The sequence below is a fragment of the Homalodisca vitripennis genome, chromosome 4 (genome assembly GCF_021130785.1).
Source record: "Homalodisca vitripennis isolate AUS2020 chromosome 4, UT_GWSS_2.1, whole genome shotgun sequence".
In the NCBI taxonomy this organism is placed as follows: domain Eukaryota; kingdom Metazoa; phylum Arthropoda; class Insecta; order Hemiptera; family Cicadellidae; genus Homalodisca; species Homalodisca vitripennis.
In genome coordinates, this window is record NC_060210.1 from 173,498,961 (window position 1) to 173,525,286 (window position 26,326).

Genomic DNA, 26,326 nt, shown 5'->3' on the forward strand with positions numbered 1-26,326 from the left:
ACTTCTATTTCATAAATAATATTCAAAAAGTGTTGAAATTGATTAGAATGAAACTTGTAAAAACTCGTACATCTATTGCATTCACAATTCAAAGCACTTTTTATCTGGTTGCTTTCTAAGAACTCAAGTGAGTATAATCTATGCTACTAGTAACATTAGCATTTATACAAATTGTTTACGAATTATATAAAAAAATTAAAATATTTTTTTATTAACATTAATTTAATTTTTAGATTTTTAATCAGCATACGAGTAATTAATTGATAAAATTAGATTTCTTTAAGATTGGGTACAAAGTATAAAATCTAACAAATATTGCGTTTCAGGAAATGTATTTTTTGCAATAATTCTATAATATTGTTCTCTAATTCCATTCAATGCTTAACTATATTTCCCATCATTACTAACAGTAATACTCAGCTGGCTGATTGCAGGCAAAGCAAATGGTTTATACACACAAAAATTGGAACAATACAAGTAAGTAAACATGCTTAAAACATGCCTACATACCTACTCAGTGCAGTATATAATCAAAATTATATAAATAAGAATTAAATAAATATTAACAAAATTGTGTCTAATAAATAAATATTTAATAACCAGTCTAAGTACATAATGCTGAGTATACTCGATGAAGAGAGCTGCCTCTGCCTCGTTCTTATCACAGACAAGTATGAAACTCAGTAGCCTAGCGGAATGGTAGGTTAGCTCGACGTTACGTTACGGATTAGAACCATTCCGTCAGTTCCACATTCATGTGCCCCATGTCTGATGATGTGTTTTACTACTCTCACCACTAAAGAATAAATTAACAAATTTATGACTAAAGCTTTAAATTAATTTATGAAGATTTTATGTGACCTAACTCTGCTTAGACACATTATCTGATCACCAGACAAGGACATGAATGTGGTGTGACTGCAGTCTGCACTGAGTAGTAGCAGGGACTAGTGCATGTGGTGATGGGAGGTGGGATAGGGGCTGGGACACTGCTGCTGGTAGCCTGATCCCAGCATAGGGCCAGGGCTGGAGCAGGGGATCTGGGCGTGGGGGTGAGGAGGGATCATCATGTGGTGTTGGTGATGGGGTGAGTGGTGTTGCTGGAAGTGTTGGCTGTGGGAGGGCGGATTTTGATACACCAACTGCCTTACTTTCTGTTCATCATCGCCGATGTTGTAGGACAGCTCTGTCTCCTCGAAGCCAGTAGCGGACATTCGCTGGTCACCTCCGGATCCGGACGGACAGGGGTCAGGTGAGTTGAGACACGTCTGTATCAGTGCCTTGCCCGCTTCAGATGTGATCATCGGCTGCAGTTTCCGTGTAGCAAAAGTGTATACGTGACCAGTCTCGGAGGCTACCAACAGCATTACTTGTGTCCCCGTCAGTGTTGACAGCTCGTAAGCCTGCAACAACATTAAAGAATATTGCAGATTACTCAATATACATAATATTTACAATACATTTAGCATTCATGATTTATTTCAGGACTAATAATTTAGGCTATTAACAGGTTAACAGTTTTAACTATTTTACAATATGGTTTTAAAGGTTAAATCAATCATTTAGTCTTTGAGTAAACCAGCAAAAAAAGCCTAGAGGTTTTCAGTAGCCTAAATTAAAGTACTTCAGAGTATTCAAGGTATGTAGTTTTACAATATATTGAAACAGGAGTAGCGGATTCAGGAAATATTTCGAAAAAGAAGTTTTTATGAAAAGAAAGTTATTTTCATATTGTAAACACACACAAATTAACTTAATGAATTAAACTTTGATATTAAAAAAAGTTCCTAGAACAGTAACAAAAATGCTAAATTAAAAACGGTGGGCCATCCCCCCAAAAATTAATACAAGATCCCTCCCCCTCGTAAAACAGTTCCAACAGCCATAACGACAAATTTTAGAATTTTTTAAAATTAGATGTTTGATACTGCATGAACCAAATTAAAATGCGTACTATTGGAAATATGAAATTCTTAAAATTACCAGAATTTTTTTAATCTAAGTTTAAATTACAATTACTTTGTTATTTGCCCATAATTTTGCTGCTTGATTAACTATGGCAACAAAACTTATGAAATATATTAATATCAATAAACTATAATATTTGTTGTAGAAACACTGTTGGTTTCTCTGTTAACATCAAACTTTAAAGAAGATTGTACATTTTATCAATAAATCTTTTAAATAAGACCTAAAGTCACTCTCCCAGCTAAAAAGATTTTAATCTGAGAAAAACAAGTATTGGTATAAGTTTTGCTTATACATTGTCTGTATTATAGTACTTTTTAAATTTTATTTGCACTAACAGAAAGCTAAAGAGTTATTCTTAGATTTGAACTGCATAGGAACTCTATTCAAGCAAATTATTTTTATCTGGTAGTGAAAGTATGCTAGTGTACTGCTGGAAAAGAACTAAAACCTTTATTAAATCATGTATACAGATAAATTTTATCATACACAAGTCGCAAAATTGCCATTCCTGTATTTCAGGACAAAATTTGCAAAGAAATATACATTTAAAAAACAACCCTATGAACATAACGCTACCTAATTAAATATAACAGTATTTTACATAATGTACGTTGTTTAGTTATCATTTTAATTTGTTTGAAGTTTTTTCGAAAATTACATTTTTAAACTGATTCATTTTGGTTTTTCAAAATACTCTAAAAAAATGTTCTGTTCATTAGCTTGTGAATTCCGTACAATAGATGATTTTATTGTTGTTTTATTCAAGTACCTTTCTATATAACTTTACTACATGAATTATATGTTTTCCTACTTGTACAATTACTAATTCAAACACTAAAGTAACTCTTGTGGAAGCAAGCAAAACTGAAAGACACAACTGGGGAATAAATTGTAACTGTAACGGGAAAGAATAAGGAAAACGTGACTTAAGAATTTAATATCTGTAGAAGCAGACCCCTGTGGTAGAACATGATATTACAGAGATAAATATTGTTGAATATACTTGTTTTTCTTTCTTAGTAGAAAATCGCTTCCAGGTGGGGTTCTGCTATTTTTGTTAAGTACAACCTCAATACTATATTATTCATAAAATTCAACTTTATACCTGAAACTAGAATTGGTGAACGTGCCACTGCTATGTTAGTGATAAGCAAAACGGTTTTTGTCCTGGTTTTTATATAAGCTTTTAACGTTAAAAAAGCTTTATTATAATAGAGTTCATTTAATAGGTACATATGGTTCATTTCTGGACACTACACACATCTCAATGGGAACTTCACTGCTACCTCTTTTGTCTACAAAGATTTTCAGAATTGTAGGATCTCTAATGTACATTAACTTGTTTGATTTATTTGTTTAAATTTTGTATTTGAATCTTAAATCAACAATAATGAAATAAGGAGAAGTCGCGTTGGACTAGTCAATGAAATTAAAACTTTTTAACAAGAGTAGTTACCCAATAAATAGTTTGTTCACTCCTCAATTAGTTATCATGAATATAATAATCATACTTTGGAGTCAATTAATCCTGGAAATAGAAAAAACACAAAAACAAACTCATCTCAAATTCATCTTTCCAAAGTAGCAAATTACCATATTAAAAAGATGAATATTAAAATAAAACGCAAAGTTGTGAGGATTGGAATCAAGATTTTTCTGATGCATAAAGAAAAGAATAGTTTCCAAACCTCAAATAGTAATTTCTGAACCATACAACGACGGCAAATGTCCAAGTCCTATTACTCTCACTAATACTACAAATGTCCAAGTCCTATTACTCTCACTAATACTACATATGGCGTTGTATAACCATTACTTCTGTAAGTCATATATGCAGAGTTAGACCCTACCTACAAACACTAAAAAGGTTGAAACTGTACCTTGGAACCTAAATTGCTGAAATTGTTGGAACCTTCCTTGCAAGTTACCTGGTGCTAGTTTGATGTATAATATATATTAAATTATTTCATATACTATTCATATAAATAAATATTAAAAAGTTATACAATATTGAACATTTTGTTAACAAACTAATGTCTTCATAATATGTAAGAATATCTAAGCTTAATTTTGGACGAGGGACTTTACAAGAAGAAAAACATTACATGAATTATAACATACACCTATTATGTCTTGTAATGTATTTTATGTCACTCTTTAAATATATCTTAATATTATTTGTTATTTTTTTCTTAAAGTGGCTCTATTTATTGTTTAAAGATAATTAACAAATACATTAGAATTTGAATGTGAAGTGCTCCACGACTGGTCTGGAATTAGTTAATAAGTTCTCAATAGATTCTGTATTCAATCACTTAACTACCCAGAAGAATACTGTTTGCTTTAAATATATTTGTTTTGTATAGACACAAGTTACAGTTGTGTTATTGTATAACGTATTTTCAGTGTTTGATACTAGTGGTTCTCTGATAATGCATTAATTTAATGTCCCAATTATAATATTACTAAAAGTAGTTGTGCAGTAGAATTTTATAAAACAATATCTCTTAAAACATTCTGACTGGGGTTCATGCACTAAAGCATTACAAATTCACACTAGTCGAGAACTCTCACTAGACCAAATAATGTTATTTAATACTGTCTACAGGCAAATATGAGTTATCACTCATGTATGACGATGGCTTACTTTGCTCATGGAGAATCTTAATTAAAATTCCAAGAAAATAGAATTTTTGTGACACAAAACGCAATTCCTTTGGTAATAATTTATAGAATTATACATTTATATCACTTAACGTATTTTTTCTACAAAGGCAACATACATTTACTGTACTTTAAAAAAAATCAAATCATCCCTCCGACTATTTGAATCAAGACAAAACTTATAATACAGTACAAAGAAAAATATATTTATTTAAGTTAATTCCCTCACTGTGTTCATTTTAATTAACATGGTATATAAGTTAATAATGTGTTGTTGTATATGAAAAGATCCTTTGTTTCATTATATACAAGGCGTCTTTTTAATGGGCCATCATTCTGATCTTAGAAACTATAAATATCACAACAAACTCTAAATGGGGAACCTTTCCTTATTTTCTGAAACAAAAATGTGTATTTAAAACTACTAAAAACTGCAACCACTTTCCAACTTCGTTTTTTCTTAAGCAACTCTATATTTTATTTAGGCGGTTTCTCAATTTTAAACTTTCTAAGGGATCTCAACACTTAGCACACATAGCCCTCATATCTTCGTTATTAAGGGAAATACAGTACAACAAAAAAAGTTTCATTAATAAAAGTTATAAATTTACTGTACAAGTTTCGAAAACAATAATAAAGACGTATTAAGAAAGACCCATTAAAACACCCTGATACATTTTCTAGATAAATATTGTAATTTCTGTTGCACAAAACGTAATCCCTCAGGTAAAAGTATAAATACCAAATTTAATGAACAATCGGAAATAGACATATATTCAAGAATAAAATCATTTCCCTAATTTGTAACCAATTCCAATTAATGAATTCACAAAATAAAACTGTCTTGATTGGCAATGTGAGTTCCGGTTTGGTATGGTACCGGAGCAGCAGAGCAGCAGAGCAGCAGGGGCATGCAGGTACTGAGGTCAGCGGGTCAGCGGCCATATGGCACAGTACAGCTGGCGTGGAGCGGCACGGCACCTGTCCTCGGGCACACGTCGCGGACACGCCCCCACACCTGACACTTCACACTCGCGCTCGTATCTCCCACCGTATCGCTCAACAGTAGCCAAATACCAAACGTGCGATTCATGCAAATATGTATATTGCAATCGCCCTTATTGCGTAATTCCCGGAGATTTTTGCACTTTTATCCGATCATGGACCCCAGAATCCAAAACTAGCAAAATCCGAAAATATGTATGTACGGGTTTACGCAATATAACGCTAACTTGTTCCATTCATTCATTTCACAACAGGGTATGAAAAGGGCCTCATCATCAATGCGTGAAAATATAAATACCTTGCCCACTGCCATCGAGGATACAAATTCAAAACTTGCCTTTAAACGTAAATTTAAAACATTTTTCCTGAAAAGGATTCCATATAATGTCAATATATTTTTTTTGTTTTGCTGTTTATGTGTGCATTTCTTCAAACTAACTATTGTACTTGTAACGTGTTCATAATGTGTTTTGAACGAATAAATAAGTTGGTTCTTTGACTCTTGTGATGACGATAACAATCGTAGTTATTAATAGATTCCAACCAAGTTCGGTACAGCAGACAGTATTTATACATGGTTTGCAAGTGTTCATTAGCTAGTCTTAATCAATAAACCATTTCAAGTTGGCGGCATTTACATTCAAGCAAAAATTTTAACTCGACTACGTACCATCATATACCCGAGACACGATACATATGTTTAATATACGAAGTAATTATAAAAAACCGTTATTCTTTCACTTTTTCGATATCTCTTTAAGTTTCAAGACGTCAGCCATTCAAAGTTAGGAAAAGAATGGTTATACATTATAGCTCATAACAAAACCAGTTTTACAATTACCTGTTCATTTACAACAATGTGTCTTCTTACTGTTTTTTATATCTCGTATGATTTTATCTCTTTAATAGCGGGCGCACACAGATTTAATTAGTAAACAACAATGCAATGCAATGTGTTAATTTTTAACACGTTACCTACTGTAATTTTTAACAGACCCAGTAAATAAGATTAGTAAATAGATGGGATGAGTTTGTTAGCTGGTCTTAGTCAATACACCATACCAAGATAATGGCCATTCGAATTTGGGCAACATTTATATCTGGGACATTTCATAACAATAAAAATTGTGAATTTAATTGAAAATTATAGTATAAAATATTATGTTTTTTAAACAGCCATTAAGATTGTGTTGATTAAAAAGTATGTAAAAGTGTCCACAAAATTGTAAAAAAAAGACAAAACAGTGGTGTACGTGGCGTAATACAACTCGGCTACTTGGAGACCAGCCAGGCATGATGAGTGCAAGCCACGATCACTGCGGAGGACCCGAGATAACGTGAGATCGTGTAGGCCTCTACACAGGTTACTCTCGTATCATTCATATCATATTAGCACGTGACCCGACCCCGCATTGTTACAGGAAAATGGAACTTAATGAACACAAATTTAGAAGTGAAGTACGACGGAGACTATTGTGGTGACTGAGTGTTGACGTCAAGATGTTGGCGCGAGTCGGTAGTTTGTGCGCTCATGTTTGTTGTTTCTGGATATTTATGGCGGCAAAGTCATTTCTTTAATTAAATTGTCGGTATATTAGGAGCTTAACATAGATATATTAACTTCATGATACCTATTACAAAGTTAATGAATCTTTAAAATATAAATTCGGCCAACTGTCAGCGAGTCAGGAAAATAATCCTAAAATTTGTCGAAATTCCTGCCTTAATTACCTGAGCGTTTGAGAACCTGTATACCTCAGGGGGCTGACAAAATGTCTCTTCTGTCTGTACGCATAATATTTCAAATTTTGCATATTTGGCAATCATTCTCAGGGAGCTAGCAAAATTTGTCTATCTGTCTCTCTTCTGCTATACACATCAAGAATGAATACTAAATGTGTGTAATTTTTTATTAAATTTAATGTTTATATACAGGCAAGATAGAATTTGATAATGGTACATATCTCTCCATGGGTTAGTTTAGTCTTTGGTTAGTTTAAACCCTTGGTTTAAGTTTGAATAGCATAAAACAATTTCTCACAATCAACTTTTAGTATATTACAAAGAAATCGTCTACTTTAAGCACCCTCAAACGGAATTTTCTGAAGATATCTTTCATTTTCACTGACTAAATGGGTTTAAACAACTGGATAACTACGTCCATTCAAAAAGTTTTATTACTGAAAATAAAAAAATTATTATGTCTCAAAAGAGGAACTTATATTAAATGAAAGGCTTTAAAACATACAAACAATACGTATTCGCTCCTTGATTGTATCTCATACTAGCATGAAATGGTGTCAAAAAAAGGATTTTTGTAATTCCGATTTGTATGTTTATATTTTCATTACATACTGTGTGCCAAGCTCAAGAATTTTAATACTTAGCTGGTATTATAAAATAATGAAACATTATTGATTAAAGTTTAATATTTAGCTGGAATTGCTAAATAACGTAACATTTTTGATTTTAGGCCTACATGTGTTTAAGTATCGAAGGACAGTAACCGATATAATTTATTCAAGTTTCCTCATAATAGTTCGGACATTACATTTCGCGGTACAGAATTAAATTAGTGCTAATGTAATAAGTCCACAATGTGTTACTTTTAATTAAATGGCTGGTACTTGTTTTACATGACAAAATAAACTCGCTTACTAAGCGTAGATAATGAACAAATTATGTAACACGAAAACCAACATTCCAGAAAATTCCCGCATTTTTCACCCTTGCAGGCCTTTCTTGTAAGCCCGATAGCGGGCGAACCGTTAGAGCTAGCTCGGAACTGACGAAAATTCGTTAGTCAGGAATGAGGTGAACTACAAAAAATGTCCAGTTTAACATTATGTGACTTGATATCACGACAAGCCGCCGTCAGTTAGAGTAGGCTACCTAGGACAACACTGTGCACACAGTGACACAGAACTGTAAGCACCAGTGTTAAGATACTGTTTAACGCATTTCACTACAGAGAGATCTGGTTTGAATATCACTGCCATTCTTCCAGAGGGTAGCCTATACAATTTATAAATAGCAGCATTCACCAACACAGGGGACTCGGGCATAAATAGACAAGCCGTGTAGTGAAGCCTGCCTCTGCAGACTGAGAGACACGTGTGAACACGTACGCGGATATAAACGTTTTTGAGGGAGGTCACTATAAGGAGATACTATGGGGAGATCTGGAGAATATGGAATCTAGGTCTTTTCTTTTTTAATATTGTGTATTTATTGCACTGTCTACATAAAATGTAAACCAGAACTTTGATAAGTGATTAAATGGATTAGATTACACAAACTTTTCATTAATTTTAGATTTCTGATCTCGTCTTTTATGCATCATATAGAAATTACTTAAAATGACAAATATCACGTTTAATTTATTTCTCTACAGTTATAGATACACTTGTATGACTGACAGTTCACCTAGAGAAAAACTCCTGAAGATCTAATAAATATTCTTAGATCAAGCCTGCCTCTGCAGACTGAGAGACACGTGTGAACACATAAGCGGATATAAACGTTTTTGAGGGAGGTCACTCACTATAAGGAGATACTATGGGGAGATCTGGAGAATATGGAATACCCTAGTAGCGTTTTCAAAAAAATTTTATTGGGTGATTAGGCAATCCCTTCCTATTATTTCATCGAGGGTGTAAAAGAGGTAGCTAGGTCTTTTCTTTTTTAATATTGTGTATTTATCGCACTGTCTACATAAAGTGTAAATCAGAACTTTTATAAGTGATTAAATGGATTAGATTACACAAACTTTTCATTAATTTTAGATGTCTGATCTCGTCTTTTTATGTATCATATAGAAATTACTTAAAATGACAAATATCACGTTTAATTTATTTCTCTATAGTTATAGATAAACTTGTATGAGTGACAGTTCACCTAGACAAAACTCCTGACGATCTAATAAATATTCTTAGATCTAAACGTATGCAAAATAAGTAACAAAACAGGAAGTAAATTTGAACAATTGTGTATTAACAATAATGTTATTTCTGTATATTTCCTGACCAAACAATAAGCAACAATCGACACCTGACTTGCTGTACCGTACTCCGCGGGACCGATCGCAAGTACAGGTATCTCAACAAGGCCATATATTCGGATTGCATGGACGTTTGCAAGTATATTACATAAAATTATTACATATATTATATAAAAATATATATTACTCCAAATCAACTCTGAATTTTAATCTGAGTTTACACAATTTATGGACTATAAATCAATGTAATGATATATTAAAAGTATATCTTTCTCGAAATATTTTTTTTAATGCTTGTCGATTCTGATATATGCGCTGCATACGCTCAATGTTTGTAAGCATGTATGTATGTATTTAAACACTATAAAATGTATTAACTATGTTCGTTAGTATATTTATAATTCAAAAGTGGGGACAATAATTATGTTAAAACAAAATTGCAACATAATACAGTACAGGAAGTATAAAAATGGCATAACATTAACACGTGTCTACAGTTAGGTCCCAATGGAAGGTGCGGAAACTTTTGGAACTTGATTCTCGTTGTAACTATTCAAAGTATTTGAGTGCATTTTCAATAGTTAGCAAGTTTCTTAAGCCAAACGCCAGATACAAAACCGTTAACATCTTGAAATATATTTATACAGTAGTCATATTCTAGACACTTGTACGATTTTGCACGATTGTCGTTAAAAAAATCTTATCAATATATGCAAATCGATGATCGGAATTCCAACTCGCAACGGATTGTACTAATGCGTTTCAATGTACAACTCTCTATCTTAGTACAATATGTATACTGATTCTTTTAGTAGACCGACAGGAGTAAAAGTCTTTTTCACACTTAACTAAGTGAAACGCACACCAGCCTCTACAGCTGACAACATCCTGGCCCGGAGAAAAACTTCCCAAACCCCGATGTTTTTCGATTTAGATTTATATATTGAGATGGTAGAAGTCACGCTTCAAACCAAATTTCAACCCCCAGGTCAACTTTTTCGAAAGATTTAATTTTTACAGACGGATTACTCACTCTAAATTTATCGCACATACAGACATATATACACAAAGATAGCACTCTGTTTTGGTTGTAAACTAGTGGGAGGGGCTACACTAAATTATTCAAATGGTCCATTGTTTACCATTTCCAATAATGATGGAGAGGTCAAATTTCGTGCAAATTTTCAAACTTCTAGGTCAACTACTTCATCTCTTATTGTTGCGTACAGACAGACACGTTATATTTCGTTCTCCACCAACTTGCAAGATAGACTTTGCTAAACGCTCAACCAAAGAACACCTTCTACCATATTTTTCAAACCGGACTGTTATTTTTATGTAAACTCTACAAATAGATATCATTTTAAGCAGCAATCATGTCTATTGTTAGTTAAGTGGTAAGCGTTGCAGCTGTTCCTGATCAGAACCCAGTATTTTCCATATGTTTCCAAAGTTAATCTCCCCTGCAGTAATGTAAAAAAATCGGACACAAGATTCCAGTAGATTTCCGTTGCAGTTAATTGGAATGGTGATTGAAACTGGTACTGAACTACCCAGTTCCTGAAATCTAGAATATGAACTACACCGAGTCAGAGACACAAGTTCCGGTCTCTGGGAGCACCGGTTCCTGATGGCAACCACCAACTTGGAGATTACGATTCCCGAAAGATCTCAACTTCTACGAGGAACCGGCCTCGCCTTTGGTAGTTTCCGGCCACAGAGAGCTCACGGCAAATGACCGTCTTGACAATTGGCTACAGGAGCTCCTGGTCCCTAGAACTGACTAGCGGTTATTGTTAGATCTCGGTCTTTAATATATCCAGGCCTCTGAGAGCTCCTGGTTTTTGGCAGCTCCACATTTCTGTATGTTATTCAGCTGTGGAAACTCCTGGCGCCTGGGTGCTTTTCATTTCTGGCAGATTCCGGCTCTGGGACCATGGGAGGTCACTGGTAGCTCTGGCATATACAATCTCGCGAATAGCCGCTGTTGCCCTTAGAACGTTCCTACTATATAGTAATATCCAATGACGAATTAAAGGTATTTTGTATGACAGTAGATACGCTCAAGTGCGTTTTAAAACATATTTATATTTTAGAGTATAAATACTGCCTCTAGCCTACTTTTTATGGCTAAATAAGCAGTACCCACGGCTCTGTACGGAATATTTTAACAAAGACTTCATAGACATATTTTTTATAAATAGCAAAAGATATTCCCATTCGAATTTCTTTTGTATATTCCATTATGTTTTAATAAACAGCTAAAAATATTTTAGTTTTAATTGAACTTTCTTAGGCTAGTCGGAATTTGTTAGTGACAGTCATATGATTAATGTTTAAACGAAAGTAGGCATATTTTTTAAACATATTATTTTAACATTTATGTGAACTTTCAACATAATCGTAAATATAAGCTTTTGTATAACAGGAGTACAAAAAGGCTGCTTGTATTGCTGATCCCCCGGCTCGCCGTATTTGTTTGTATCCTCGGTTTCCATTCTTGGAAATATAAATAAATACCTGTAACCCTGATACAGTACACTGCAAGTCATCTCTGTTCGCTACATGATCCTATTTCCTTAATTCTGTCATGTTATAATATCCACTTTTATAAACCTTATCAGCGTCGTATCCTTCATCAGTTTAACTTAACATTCACTTCTCGCTCGATGATTCTTCATAAAGAAAACATTGAACTTTGAGTCTGATGCATTGCTTTGTGATTCCATGTGAAATGATCAAAGGCTCGCTGCGATCCTTAAACTATAGTCATGGAAACAGTGGCTTGCTTATTGAGTTATGTTATTGCTCGCCCTTCTTGTTTTTTATTTCAGCTACTGTGAATACTCCGTGCCACAATGGCAATAGAACCCAATATCGTGTACGTTAACACTCTCAGCCCCACGTAAAGATTCACAGTAAATATGCTGAAAGTGTTAATAATTTTGAGCATTAAGACTGATTCCATTTATTACCAAAGTTATAATAATGTACAGAATAGAGTAAGTTGGTTAGATTTGTCACTAGTGCGACCTATAGTAAAATGGAAATAATATGTCATTCATATTTACAGTATCCTACTACTCTCGAAACGCTAGAAATGACCCGTCTCTATGGGATTTATTTCACACTTTTCCGATTTTGTTGTTCCATACCAAAGAACCATATTTTAGTTTTATTCATAAAGATAAAAGCATATAAAAATTATCAATCCTTTCAAAGTGTATTTTTAACATTAAAAATAAAAATGTGCTGGTTTTATCAATTATTTTGTAATAAAATATTTAGAAAATATAGGTAACGCAATGGCGTGAAAAGATATAACCATGTATTGAGTGTTACTCGGCATACTTAACAAAACCTTTTTTAATAACATAATGGTTGCTCCAATGCACTTCTTGTGTAATTTTTCGCAATTTTATAGCCCAGTGGGGTGGAAACCTGAGTTTGAGAAAAATCCTTCCTTGTGCGTATCCAGATAACCCTTGTGGGCACAAGATAAACCAGGCCATATCTACCAAAGTTCATGTAGGTATCTATTTTTCATGACCTACTGGATGTAGCTGATCATTCAGTCAGACAAGACGTATTTAAGTACTTTACAATAAATTAAAACAATGCAGTTTCTGTACGCCATAATACTTGTTTATGACTCAGAGCAGGCGGCGCCCATCTGTATTAGCGTGTGGTATAGCTTTCTCTGTGGTTAGCGGTAATCCCTCATGAGCCACGGTTCTCCTGACAAACATACAGAGCGTTTCATAACTCTCATTACAAACTTTAGTACATTAGTAAATGCAACCATGGTCTTATCTACTTCCGTCTGTCTGAGTGTGTGTTTCTTTTAATTACATTAACTAATCAATAAGCTTTAGCAAACTACTTTCATAGACAGTAGCTATCTACATACGTTCAGCTTAATATAATTATATTTTTTAAATGCATATACATAAGAATACAAAGAAGTATCACTTACTATTCACAACATACCTGAGATTACATAAACTTGGGCTATTTGTGGATGAATGTGACGATAGAATTCACATAGAACTTTTAACCAAACGATAAGTAGAAATAGTATTGTCTACTGTTTCTTTGTTACGTGTAGACCTTTTTTTTGCATAAAAGGCGGTCTGGTTTAAATAACCATGAGACCTCGATGTACACTATTGTCCAATTTGTTCAACATAGTTTTGATTGTTATAATACATACACCTAATCATCATCCATTCACATATATACACACATCACAGATATTATTTACAAAAAAATATAACAGCACAAAGGTAAAAAATGGATTTTGTCTTCTCTGCCAGGGGCCAATCAAGCAGTATCCTCCTAACCCGAAAGGGTGGGCCACGGATAGAAGAACCCTGGGATTGGTTTCACATATATGTTTTAGAAAGTGTTAGTATTGTTTATTACGTGTAGACCTACTATTCCAGGACTGACAAACAATTTACCCCATTAGATGACCAAGCTCGCTCGGCTTATGCCAAAGTAAAGCCATGTGAATAAATAATATTAAGGAGAAACCTGGCCACGCCTTCCTAGAGATTAACCTTGGGCTTTGTATTATTGTAAATGCAAAAGCCAATGGCAATAGAAAATTATAAACGTTCTAGACAAAAACGTGCCATCGATTTAGCATCAGCACTCATCTCCTAGAGTTATTCCAATTATCACTGAACGCTCAGCTGTGTTGTTTAGCAACGCGAACCCACAGGCGAGTGCTATAATTATATTAATTCCTTTAGCTGTTTCTGGGTTCCAACATGGCAACGGCACTAATTTTTAAATCTAAGTTATGTCTTGTCTCACTTTTTTTAATATAATAGGGAATATTAGTTACTCATTAATTAATGCCATTTGATGTTACTGTGTATTAAGCTGTAATATGTGCGTTCTTCACTTGCTAAAAGGTCTTGATTAGAGTAAATCAAATCTATTGGAGATCCCATACTAAATAGACGGTCTGTCAATAAGCACGAAAACTGTCACCGATTGCTCAGGTTGTGGTAATGTTTGGTTTCCAACTTCTAAGAGATAACTAGCGAAAGAAATTTAAACACTCTATCAAACTACGAAACGGATTTAAATTGTACTGAATGCTGTACTGTTGTCGCACGTAGACCGTACTGGTAAAAATTGACGGAAATCGTCAAAATACCTGCCCACCAAGTTACCCCAGATGGAGTTACACTTACCTCATCAATTATCAATAGCTTAGACATTGTAATGTACTGGACAGCAGCTGGATTAGGACTTATAGTGATACAGAGTCATGAGTGATGTTAATGGGCAGCTTTAAACGGCTAGAGACGTATGACCGCCGCGGCGCGCCGTCGATCAAGCTTGCAGCTAGCTGTTGCTGTGGTTGCGGCTGGAGTGCAGTGATGTCAGTCAATATACGTTTTAGCAATCACTTTTTATAATTGAAAATACTCCGATATGATTGACGTTGGAACTTGAAAAGTCAAGAGGGAGAGCCTTAGCTTATTTGCGGATTTCTATCAAGTCCATAAAAGGAACTTACTTTTAGAGCTTTGCATTGATACAAAATAATAGTTTCAGATTCCTAAAATGGTCGTATAAAAATTAGGAATTGTTGTCATGCAGATTATTTAGAAAGTTCTATAATACATTACAACTTAGCTTTACGTTATGATAAATACAGCGTATTTGGACTCATGTTCTTTGTAATGATTGCACATGTCATAAAATTAATTAAATTTTAATGAGGATTAATAAAACTGACCAGTACCCGTCGGAAGGACTGCCCACCTCTAGGCATGTGCCTGTGCTTGCGGGACCGCGCGGACAGACTGTAGTGTCCGAACAGCCGCCACGCCGCGTACTAAAGACCTTCCTAATACACAAGTGTATGTAGCCTTTAATGAAAATTTCAAAAAATCTGCATATCGTATCACCCTCATGGCGGAAGTTCAGGAAGGTGTTTTGAATTTTCGCCGATTATGATCGCCACTATCCATAACAATAGTTCGATATTGTAAGTTTCAAATTGCACTATCCTTTGTAAATTTGTCTACAGGACCTCTTACGCACAACTCTCTCGATGCCCAAGGATTAAACCCCAAAAGTAGTTCGAATACATTAACGACATCTCTGTAATCTATACATATAAACATCCAACAGCAATTTCTACTGAATTTAAATAAAAAATAATTAAGACATGTAGATGTTATACTAAAAATTGCTGGTTTTTAGATAACAGTTAGTTATAACTGACCTAAATATAAAAAAAAAAAACATCAAAAATCATCAACACTACATTAGTTGTCATCCAATTTATGTTAAACGTTTAATTTCCAAAAGTCTATATCTTACAGGAAACAACATATTCAGTCAAAGTTCAACAGAAACACGTAACTATTTTCTAAACCACATTAAACCATTTTCATTAAACAGCCAACTAAAAATATTACATCCAAAGAGTAATAGCAATCAACATTAAAACTTACTCACAAGAACCCCCTACATACCAACCGTACAAGATACAATAATGTACTTGGGACTCGTAATCTCTTAAAACAACTAACAAAGAATAACAAGGCAGTATCAGTTACAACTCAAACCATCTACAAACAGTTCCCATAAGATTATATTGGTAAAACCATTAACTCCCATAAAATAAAAAGATTATTAACCATCGTTTCGACATTTCCCAACAAAATTCTGAAAGGACATCGTCTACAAATACTCCCAAATAAAAATACTGAACATTTAATTAAAAATTATTTTTAGATAAGTAATAACAAATCTTTTGTACTCAATATCATTGCGGACGCTAAATCAAAATTAATCGCGTAATATAGAAATAGTTCATTAGTTGATTTTCAAAACAAGAGAGCCTGATGGACGACCCATACATACATGAATTTTACATTTATTTCTAGTTTTATCACTTGTTTCTAATGTATTTTATAACCAACAAAGAAAATATGAAGTGTACATTACTTTATACAATGGTATAGCGGAAATACGCGTTTGTACGGAAATACGATAAAAATCGAATCAAGTACAAAAAATAACAAAAACACACAAAATGGTACAAGTAGGCTAAAAATGTTTAGCATAGTAACAGTTCACGTTTTAAATAACGTCTTTATGTGCTTAAAACCACTTACATGTTAAAGTTTAAAAGATTAGAGAGTTTCCACCTTTTTGACAGAATTACGAGTATATTAATATGAAATACTTTAAGAATGATCATACCATCAGTGTTGTACAAATTAACCTCAATACATACACACCTTCCACTTGATAACCCAAGATAACAGACAGCCACACCTAACATCTCCAGTTTGCTGCGGAAGGTACTTACAATGTGAGAGAGACGACCCTAGTCTCTCGCTGAGCAAATAACTTTGGCTGGTTTGAAGTTACTAGTAACAATTGTAAAACGTCGAAGGAATATCACCAATTGTACTGTAGACTATTCTTTCTTCAAATTTTCCACAATTCCAACTGTTACAAGATCAAAATTCGGAATGAGGCTGCTTTTATAAAAGTACCAACTTTCATTTATTCCTCAAGTATAAAAAGTAACTTACATAAATTTTAAAATTATAATATCAGACCGAGAGTAAGAATTCCTGCTCTACAACTTTATCCACAATTTATTATTTATTAATATTGACTGTTATGAGTCTAATATGATCATAGAGTAATAGGAGCGAGTATTTTCAACCAAAAATTTTTACAAAGGCCTAAAAATGACATATTTTTGATAAATGCTAAATTTGTTCATCATTTACTAACACAATTCAATTAAAATATGTTTTTTGTTAATAGTAAGTAAAATTGTATTCAACTATGTCGGTAACGTATGCTGTTGAAGTAAAATTGCTGGGATTTTAAAATTAAAAATCATTTAAAAATCCTCTATAATTTGTATTATAGAGTATTGAAAGTGAAGGCTATGAGGTCTTATTAAGAAACGTATTTTATACATTTCCAATTCAAACATATAAGTTCATGCTAGTTATAAAAGTTGTTTCATAAAATGTGTCTCAAATCGTTTGCGAGAAAGCGGATTATTGTAAAAAAGTGAATTAAACGAGGTTTTCACAAAAACCTCATTCCATAAGAACAGTTTAAAATAGTTTCATGAATTTTTTATGTATACATATCAGAATCAATAACAATGGTCTGAAGTTTAATTCTCAAGTTTTCAAGTGTAATATTAAGAATTATGTTAAGGCCGCTGTAAGCCAAAAAGTTTGGTAAGTAAAAATAAATTATCAGTTTTAAATAGCAGCCGACATCTATGAAGCTCGGCAGCTACGTTACATGCAGGCGTGAAATAAAGTTTTCATGTTTACTTTTCATAATGAACTCGGGATTATTTCTGTATGCAATATGAGCATTTTCTCTAACTGCTTCCGATCCAAGTTTTGAAATCTAAAAATTATCAAATGTGAAAACTTAATGCAAATATTTTACACATAACACACAATTCGTTTGTCTAGTATTTACGGTAGAATTAAAAAAAAATTGCTACCGGCATTATTTCAACGTGATTTTACTCGTACGTATTAGTAGCTGAGCATTAGTGAAACCTATCACTGAGAGGATGGACAAATTTATTTTTTGTCTATTTACCTACACGATACCTCGAATAAGAACGTACAGACTTGAAATTGTGTATGAATCATCAATTCTACACGAGGAACACTGAGTTCGATGACGGTGCCTGTCACTCCATGGGATTTTGCTGACCGTTAGTCAGCCAAATACTTTTACATTGTTCTTATGGAAAATCGTGACAGCAACGAGAGAAAAGCAGAATAAATAACTGTATAAACAAAAAAGTACACTAATGGAGATTTTAAAGTGTGATATATTACCACATGTAACCTAATAACTAACGCATACAACTTCATGTTATTGTAACTCTATTTCTTTTGGTATCAATCAAAGCTCTTTTCGGTATAATTTTTGTCGTTCTATTTGTCGATAATAATATGAGCTATATATGACTTGAAATAAATAATACATTTTATAATGCCAATTTTAATAGGTTTTACTACTATGAATAAACATAATATAATTTCCGTAGTTCGTGTTTATAAATATATTTTATTCCTTTACATGCATTGTAATGAACATAAGAAGTTAAATTAAAATGTGCTACGATTTAATCAAAATTCAAGCCGAAACAAAGAAATTCTCTAAATAGATAATTGTTTACCAACTGCAACAGATGTAATGAACGGGATGAGGCGTGTTAGGTCTTCACAACCCAAAAATAAATACGGTTTATTATAGTTCATTTGGTTAATGCAATGGTTTATCTATAAGAAGTGTTTCTAAAAACCCTTATAAATGGCTCATTTTGCAATAGTTACGTGACAATAGGGAAATACATTGTATGCAATTATTTGGTTCCCTAAAGAAATTAACAAAATATGTACTTGAAGGGGACAACATGGTAGCAGTTATTTTAGTTATTCATTTTATTACAATTACTCTCTCAATCTGCAAAGTTATTCTTCTACACTACTGCCTACTGGTAGATTTTATCGCCGATGAATCAAATGTTTATATTTGCAAGAGACATGAGCTGTAACGCTTGCAAACCTCTTAAGATACAAAACACATTATGAAGTGATTGGTTTTCGTTGTCTTATAGTAGGGAACTCAGGAAAATTAACACAATGCTTTTTCAGGGGGCTAATCTCAAACTTTATTATTTTTTTTTAAATCTCATTTAAGCCTCAGCGTCAGTTATGCCGGCTTCGAAGTGCACTGGTTTTTGTTATTATTACATTTTTGGACCTCCCCGGGATTCGAACCCGTGATCTCTCGGTTAGAGAGCCGAGACTATTGCCACTGTCTAGTCTACGGAACTTTATTATTGTTTTAGTACAAGTAGGCCTAAATAACAGCTGATTTAATACGCAAAATCGACACAAAGACTAAATTGAGTTATTATGTAATACAAATTAAACGAAAATAAGTATAAATTACACTGTATAGTAATGGTCTATTTTCCAATAGAGTCAAGATCTGCGAAAATCATTGTCTACCTTGTAGCTAAGTTAGGTGATTTTCCCTCTTACAAATATTACTGTTTCTATCTAAACAATTCTTTCCCTTGTGTAAACATCTCTTTCCCGTATAAAAACTGACACATCGAAACCTATTGCAGTATCTTTTGCCGGTGTATCGAAAACTTGCAAATGTGTAAACACATCAAGGTGGTACCGTTAATTGTTTTAGTAGTCTTTTGTTCAAACAGCTGCTGATTTCAACACCAAAATACATTACAAAAATAAATAGTGTTACGTTTCCTTAACGTACGTGATACTTCTATGAAATATCAGATAATCTTTTAAAAGATTGCTTTTTGCATTACAGTATCGTTCAATACTAGTCTCTACAGTTGTATTACAATATATACGTCACTTTTGAATTAGCAATGAAGTGTACCGTACTATTGTTTTTCGTATGATATAAAAACTTGTTCAACACACGGAGAGAAAAAGTGTTTTTCATACTTGAAATCATATTTTTCCTAAGGTAGGCTATCTTTCCAATTTACGGAAACTAACAATTTGGGTATAACTATGTTACAGTTTACAATATTCAGTTACAATGGACGTTTTCTCTTAGTTACACAACTACAGCTATGGAATATGTGGTCAGTATGTTGTCTATAAAGAAAAACGATCTAAAGCCTTGAGCTCATTTTGGTTTTACCAGTGAACATTTTCATTTATGTAGTCTTACTGTCCTTTACTTTTGTAATAGTGGTTTAAATTTACAACAGAAAAACAGGCTTTTTATTAATATAGGCACTTTAAAATGAAAATTGTACGATTTTAGTTATAAGTTTTTTATCACTATTGTTTATTTGTAAAGAAATCTACAGAAAAGAATGTGTTCACTATTGAAAAAAGAATCATATTGTTTATTCTACACATTTCAAAAATTGTTGTTATATGGGAAGTAACAACACTATTGTATTATTCATTGGAAGGGGTTATAAGTTAAAATTTTAATAAAATCTCGATTTTGTTCATTCTTCACACGATTAAACATACTTAGAATAAAAATAGTAGAAACGCAGTCAGTCAGTAACTGTTTCTGAAGCTACAGCTATTGACGAGAATAATTTATTACTATATGCAACAATATGTGATTACATTATGCAGATGGAGTATTTTCTATGAATTATTTTCAAAGGCTTGCAGCATTAGGGCCACCACTTTTCAAGTTTAACATTGCTAGAGTTCTAGCCGAGCATCTTTCTAGTGAGGCGGTCGCGACTACAACCGGTTGAGACATGCTGGAAGAAAAACAATTTTCGACGTGAAACAACGTTATCAGCAAGAAATCATTTCCTGAAGAGATATCGCGGGTTCGAGAGATGTGGCGCCATCTGTCGGCCACATGGCCAGAAACCACTGTGACCGGAGAGTGTGTGACCTCCACTCCGAGGCCCGGCCCGGCACGAGGGTGGCCTCCTGGACGACACTCTCGTCAGCCGCCCGACAGTACTCGGAGCTCACCCCTCGGGCCACGCGAGTCGCCGGATTGCTGACATATGGCGCGCCGCAGTCAGAAGCCGCGGAATGTCGAGCGAGCGTGCCGCGGCAGCCGCGACCGACCGCGACCGACTTACACTTAATTGATTCCATTTCATATCACCCACACACCTGTTCGTGTTTACATTTTTCCTTCGAAGTTACAAACTCGGAGAATGCAAAATATGTATTGCATTCCAAAGTTTAAGAATAAACTTCCTTTCCATGAGAATACAAATCGATTTACAGGTGTCCCTACCCTACTTATAACATGCAACAAACAATATGTGTACCTTTGAACAGCGCAGTCGTCAAATTAAAAGAGGTTTGATTATACTCAATTCCTAAAAGCCGTAAGCTGTTGGCGTGTTAATGCAACTACAACTGTACCGTCATACAACTTTAAATGACCTTCTTTCTTAAATTTTACGAAGATTCCGCAATAAGTGTGTGTATTACAATGAACTAAGAGACACCAATTTCCTTCTCGTCCTATTGTCGATTTTTTTCTGTTTTACCACTTTAAAAATCAAATTCCTATACAACAATTTTTTACACAAACAGTTATCCATTGTATTTCTTCACACGGAAACATAACAAATTTAGAAATACCTATTATATAATAATTTATATAATTGTAAATAGCTACACTGCTTTCAGTTGTACAACAAGTCAACATTTATTATATTCTAATTAAATAAATAAAACTATAGCATGAATTCTATGTAATTTGAAATACTAGTTTATACGTAACTTAACGAAACTGTAGTTCAAAAACCAAATATGCTATACAGTACTATAAACGTTATAGAGGAAGGTAAACGGAGCTAAACACAACATTCACATACATTTTATGTAAGGAATTGCAGTAAATAAATTTGAAGATTAACATATTGTAAGCACAATTTGGGAATATGAAAATCAATAGACTACTTAGTATAATATTTACGCCAGTACGAAGTGACGCACAACTAAAGGAATCTACGAAGACTCACAGAAAACAACAATCTTGTGAGTGAAGTAACCGCCAAACGGCAAAACTTTCACCAGCTGTTCAAAATCAACATCTGTTCGAATCAAAGACAGTTCAAATCACACTGATCATTCGATATCTGACAGTACAAATCGTATTTCAAAATGTATTGCTTAACTGACTGTAAGCAAAACTAAAAACTTTTTTACTAAGGGAAGCCCAAGACAATGTAGGCCTGATTTCAAAAATTCTTAGCCCTACATTAAAAAGAACTATAAGTTATAGGTAGAGCATTACATCAGCATCAGCAACCATTTTAAGATCAGATGGTCGAAAATTGTAACTTTGTCCCTTTATCTTACTCGGTACTATCCTAGTTTGGCCCCCACCAAGTAAGCCTGGGTTGTGAGCGGCATTGCCAGCAGAACCGGAATAATAAATAACTAGTAATGGGATAATCGACTGAATTCTACAATCGATCGATGGTTACTGCTCTCTTTACTTCTCATCTATCTTCCGGAATCCTTTACCTTCACGATCTAAATTAACAAGCGTTTACACTATGACAGAACGTGAGCGTTTACACTATGACAGAACGTGAATAAAAAATAATAATAAAATAAAAACGTGCTGATTAATCGAACGCCGAAGAACAAAACCGAAACAAAGCGAGACATCGGTGTGTCGCCTTTCATACTGACAATCAGCTGATATGACAATGTGGCAACAACGCTGGGTGAAGGGGGAAGTGGGGTGCGGTAACTGCCCATACGGCAGGCTTGCAATGATGTGCCTCGAAGTGTGGCACAGCTGACGATAAATTCTTTATTTCTTAGGGGATGCAAACACTGGCACACCATTGTTGAGACACGGAACACTCATGCAGACACACACACACACACACACACACACACACACACACACACACACACACACACACACACACACACACACACACACACACACACACACACACACACACACACACACACACACACACACACACACACATACACACACACACAGTATAACCTAACTTGTGTCGACATGACTCGTACCTATTGTTACTGAGTTACTTTGTCTGATAGACGTTTGTGAGTTTAGTAGTGATTACGTAATGGTATTTACTTGTTTTTATCACAAGGCCATCACAAACATTAGCTTCCTGCAACTTCGCTAAACTTAAACATCAGACAAATAACACTACAGGTAGTTTAACAAATTCATCATTGTTAAATTAAAGAGATTGTTAATAATCTTTACAACCTTATGATACAATTCGTCAGCATGGAAAAATGAAAGACATCACTTTACATTAGTAAAATTAAGTAAAGGAATTTTATTAGCACTTAAATTTGTAGGAAATGCACAATTTGCATAATAAAACAATTTGCCGTTTATACTAAACTCTCTCCAACTAAAAGTGAAGGTAATGTGTGATTTTAGAGATAAGTTTACATGAGTAAAAAGTAAAGGAATTTTATGAGCACATAGGTTAGTAGGAACTGCACAATTTGCATAATAAAACATGTTTTATAGGTTACATGTGGCCTCTTTGTTATGGGCCTTTTGAAAAAATTACCCTAAACTGCTTAACGTGGTAATCAGTTGTTAGCCAATGGCACCAATTATTATCTCCTGATCTGAAAGTCTGTTATAAAATTTCCCAATAAGCTGAGCATAGACGCGGAATAATTGTGGCTGTGGGCCATGATATAACAAGTGTACATAAAATTAGGGTCACTGAAGTACATTCCTTGTAAAACTGAACAGAAATCAAAATAATTTCTTAATATGTTCTCAAGAGGGCATGATAACTGTCAGCCGCGCATCTGAGGTCTTTTAACAGGAGGAACAACTTTACAACTGCGTTATAACTAGGACTTTGATTTTAGTGACTAATTAACCCTACATCGGGCGCTAAACGGAGTTTTCCTCCGTGTATTTTTTATTATTAAAAATAGTATTACTTTTCTGGTGTTGGCAGTCGTTTCCCGCAGTGTACTTCACGAGCATCTTTCGGGGAAGCGAAACAATAGCCTCCCGCTTATCTTTGTCAAAATCAGTCAGTATGACGTCTACTTCCGTGCGAGACTGGACGATTCCTCCGTGAGCGACCGATGTTGTGTTTGTAGTGCTAGGACGAAATCTCCGTGAGCGCCTTATTGTGTTTAGTTTTTATAGAGTAATAATCCGTGTGTGCCTAAATGTGTGACCTGTGATGGTTTCTTTTTAAGTTTTACAATATATTTTATTTGAATTTTCTGAAATGGAGAAAGAAGACGAGAGACTTGTCAGTACAGTACCCGTGTGCTAGGGAACATTTCAGTACTGTTTATGGAGTGAACATTGTCGTTATAATAACCGGAAGGAAAATGTTTTGAAACTTTGTGTAGTATTCAAAAAGAATTTTTTGGTAAAGAATAAATTTTTATTTCAGAGTAATAATTGACATTACATTGTATAATAACTCAAGAATTGAAGTAAGTTGTTTTTGTAAGAAGTTAAAAACTAAGTTAAATTCCATATATTATTACAGTAGGTTAAACATTTTTACAATTAATTGCATTATTCCTTAAAATGTTGTTACTATACAATAACCATTTTTAAGATTTTGAATTTCTTATTTGGAAAATTCATTAAATAAGAGAGTAATTTTTATTTAACATCTAAAAATGAATATATTACATTGTAATTAAATCCGTATGAATATTTAAACAAATAAAAACAGTTTAAACGACTATAATATCCATTATTCGCTAACCTGGAGGAAACCTCCATGAGTGCCTGATGGTGTTTCTAATTTTAAGCGCCTGATGGAGGGTTAACTATACAAATTCTATTATCTGTCAATACTTATATATTAGTTTGTAATTTAAATTCAATATAGAGCTTCTTATGGTAAAATCTACACATTGAAATTATAAAACACCATACTTAAATGAGATACATTAAATTAAAAGTAATACATTCTAGGATTTAAAAATGTTTTTAATTTATTGAAAATTTTACGTTTTTTTTAAGTAATGGATCCTATATCATGGAAGAATACACAAAACAAACAAGATGCTGATTCAATTTAAAAAAAAACACAAGAAATAGAGAATACAAAACAAATTAAAGCCAGACCCAGATGATTTGGTGAACACCACATTCTTGGGGAAATATGATCCCTAGAGAATGTATGTATGAGCCAGGTAAGGAAATGCTTGCCAGACACCTCACAAGTGACACTTAGAGGGTAGGAGTGAAATAAAATCCCTACATACCAACAGATTGAGGTTCAGGTGGATTTCTATTTGATATGAGGGTCATTCAATAATTAAAGAGACAAATTAGTCTGGAAAAAAAAACCATCTATTTTTATAAAACAATACTTTTACTACCTTTCAACATAATTCCCTTGAACATTTATGCACTTGCTCCAATGGGCTACAAGCTTTTTTTGCTCCGGTTGCAAAGAACTATTTATCATGATATTTGAACCAATTACCCACAAATGTCCTTGTTGTCTTGGAACCTCTTTTCACGTACTAATGCTTCCTTCAGTGAACCAAACAAATGGAAATCACTAGGTGCTACATCAGGACTGTAAGGAGGATGAGGCAGTACTTCCCAGCCCATTTTGTCGATGGTTTCATGGGTTACTTGAACAATATGAGAATGTGCATTGTCTTGCTGGAGAATCACATCTATCCTATGAGATTCAAGACATTTGCCTCTCATGGCTGGTGACACCTTGTTTAAAAGCAAATGCGAGTAGTATTGGCTGTTCATTGTATGCTGCTCTTTGAGATAATAACAAAAAACTTGAGTGTCCTATTTTCCTCACAACAGAACATTGTTTAAAACTAAAGTGGAATTTTAAAATGGACTCGCCATCCGGCAGGATGCAAAGAAAACATGGTAATGAGGAAAACATAGTCAATGGCTGCATCCTCAAGCTTGTGAGACATACTATAGCTTTGGTGAAATGTGAGCTTAAAATTTGTAGCCAACAAATTGAAAAGCTCAAAAGTTATACAATGAATATGTAAGACAAAAAAATAGATAGCTATAGAGGTATGGAGAACCCTATAAACCATGGTCAGAGACAAATACACACAAACATAAATGCTAGACAAGCATCAACATTAAAAGCAGTGGTAACAATATGTACAT

At 33.8% G+C, this 26,326-nt stretch overlaps 1 protein-coding gene across 1 annotated transcript in view; it reads right to left on the reverse strand.

Annotated features, from left to right (window-relative positions):
* Positions 1–26,326, reverse strand: part of LOC124360668 (serum response factor homolog) — a 184,943-nt gene that overhangs the window by 136,063 nt on the left and 22,554 nt on the right. The window contains exon 2 of the mRNA XM_046814486.1: positions 1,152–1,403. Within this exon, the coding sequence (XP_046670442.1) occupies positions 1,152–1,403 (252 nt within the window). The remainder of the gene's footprint in view (positions 1–1,151; positions 1,404–26,326) is intronic.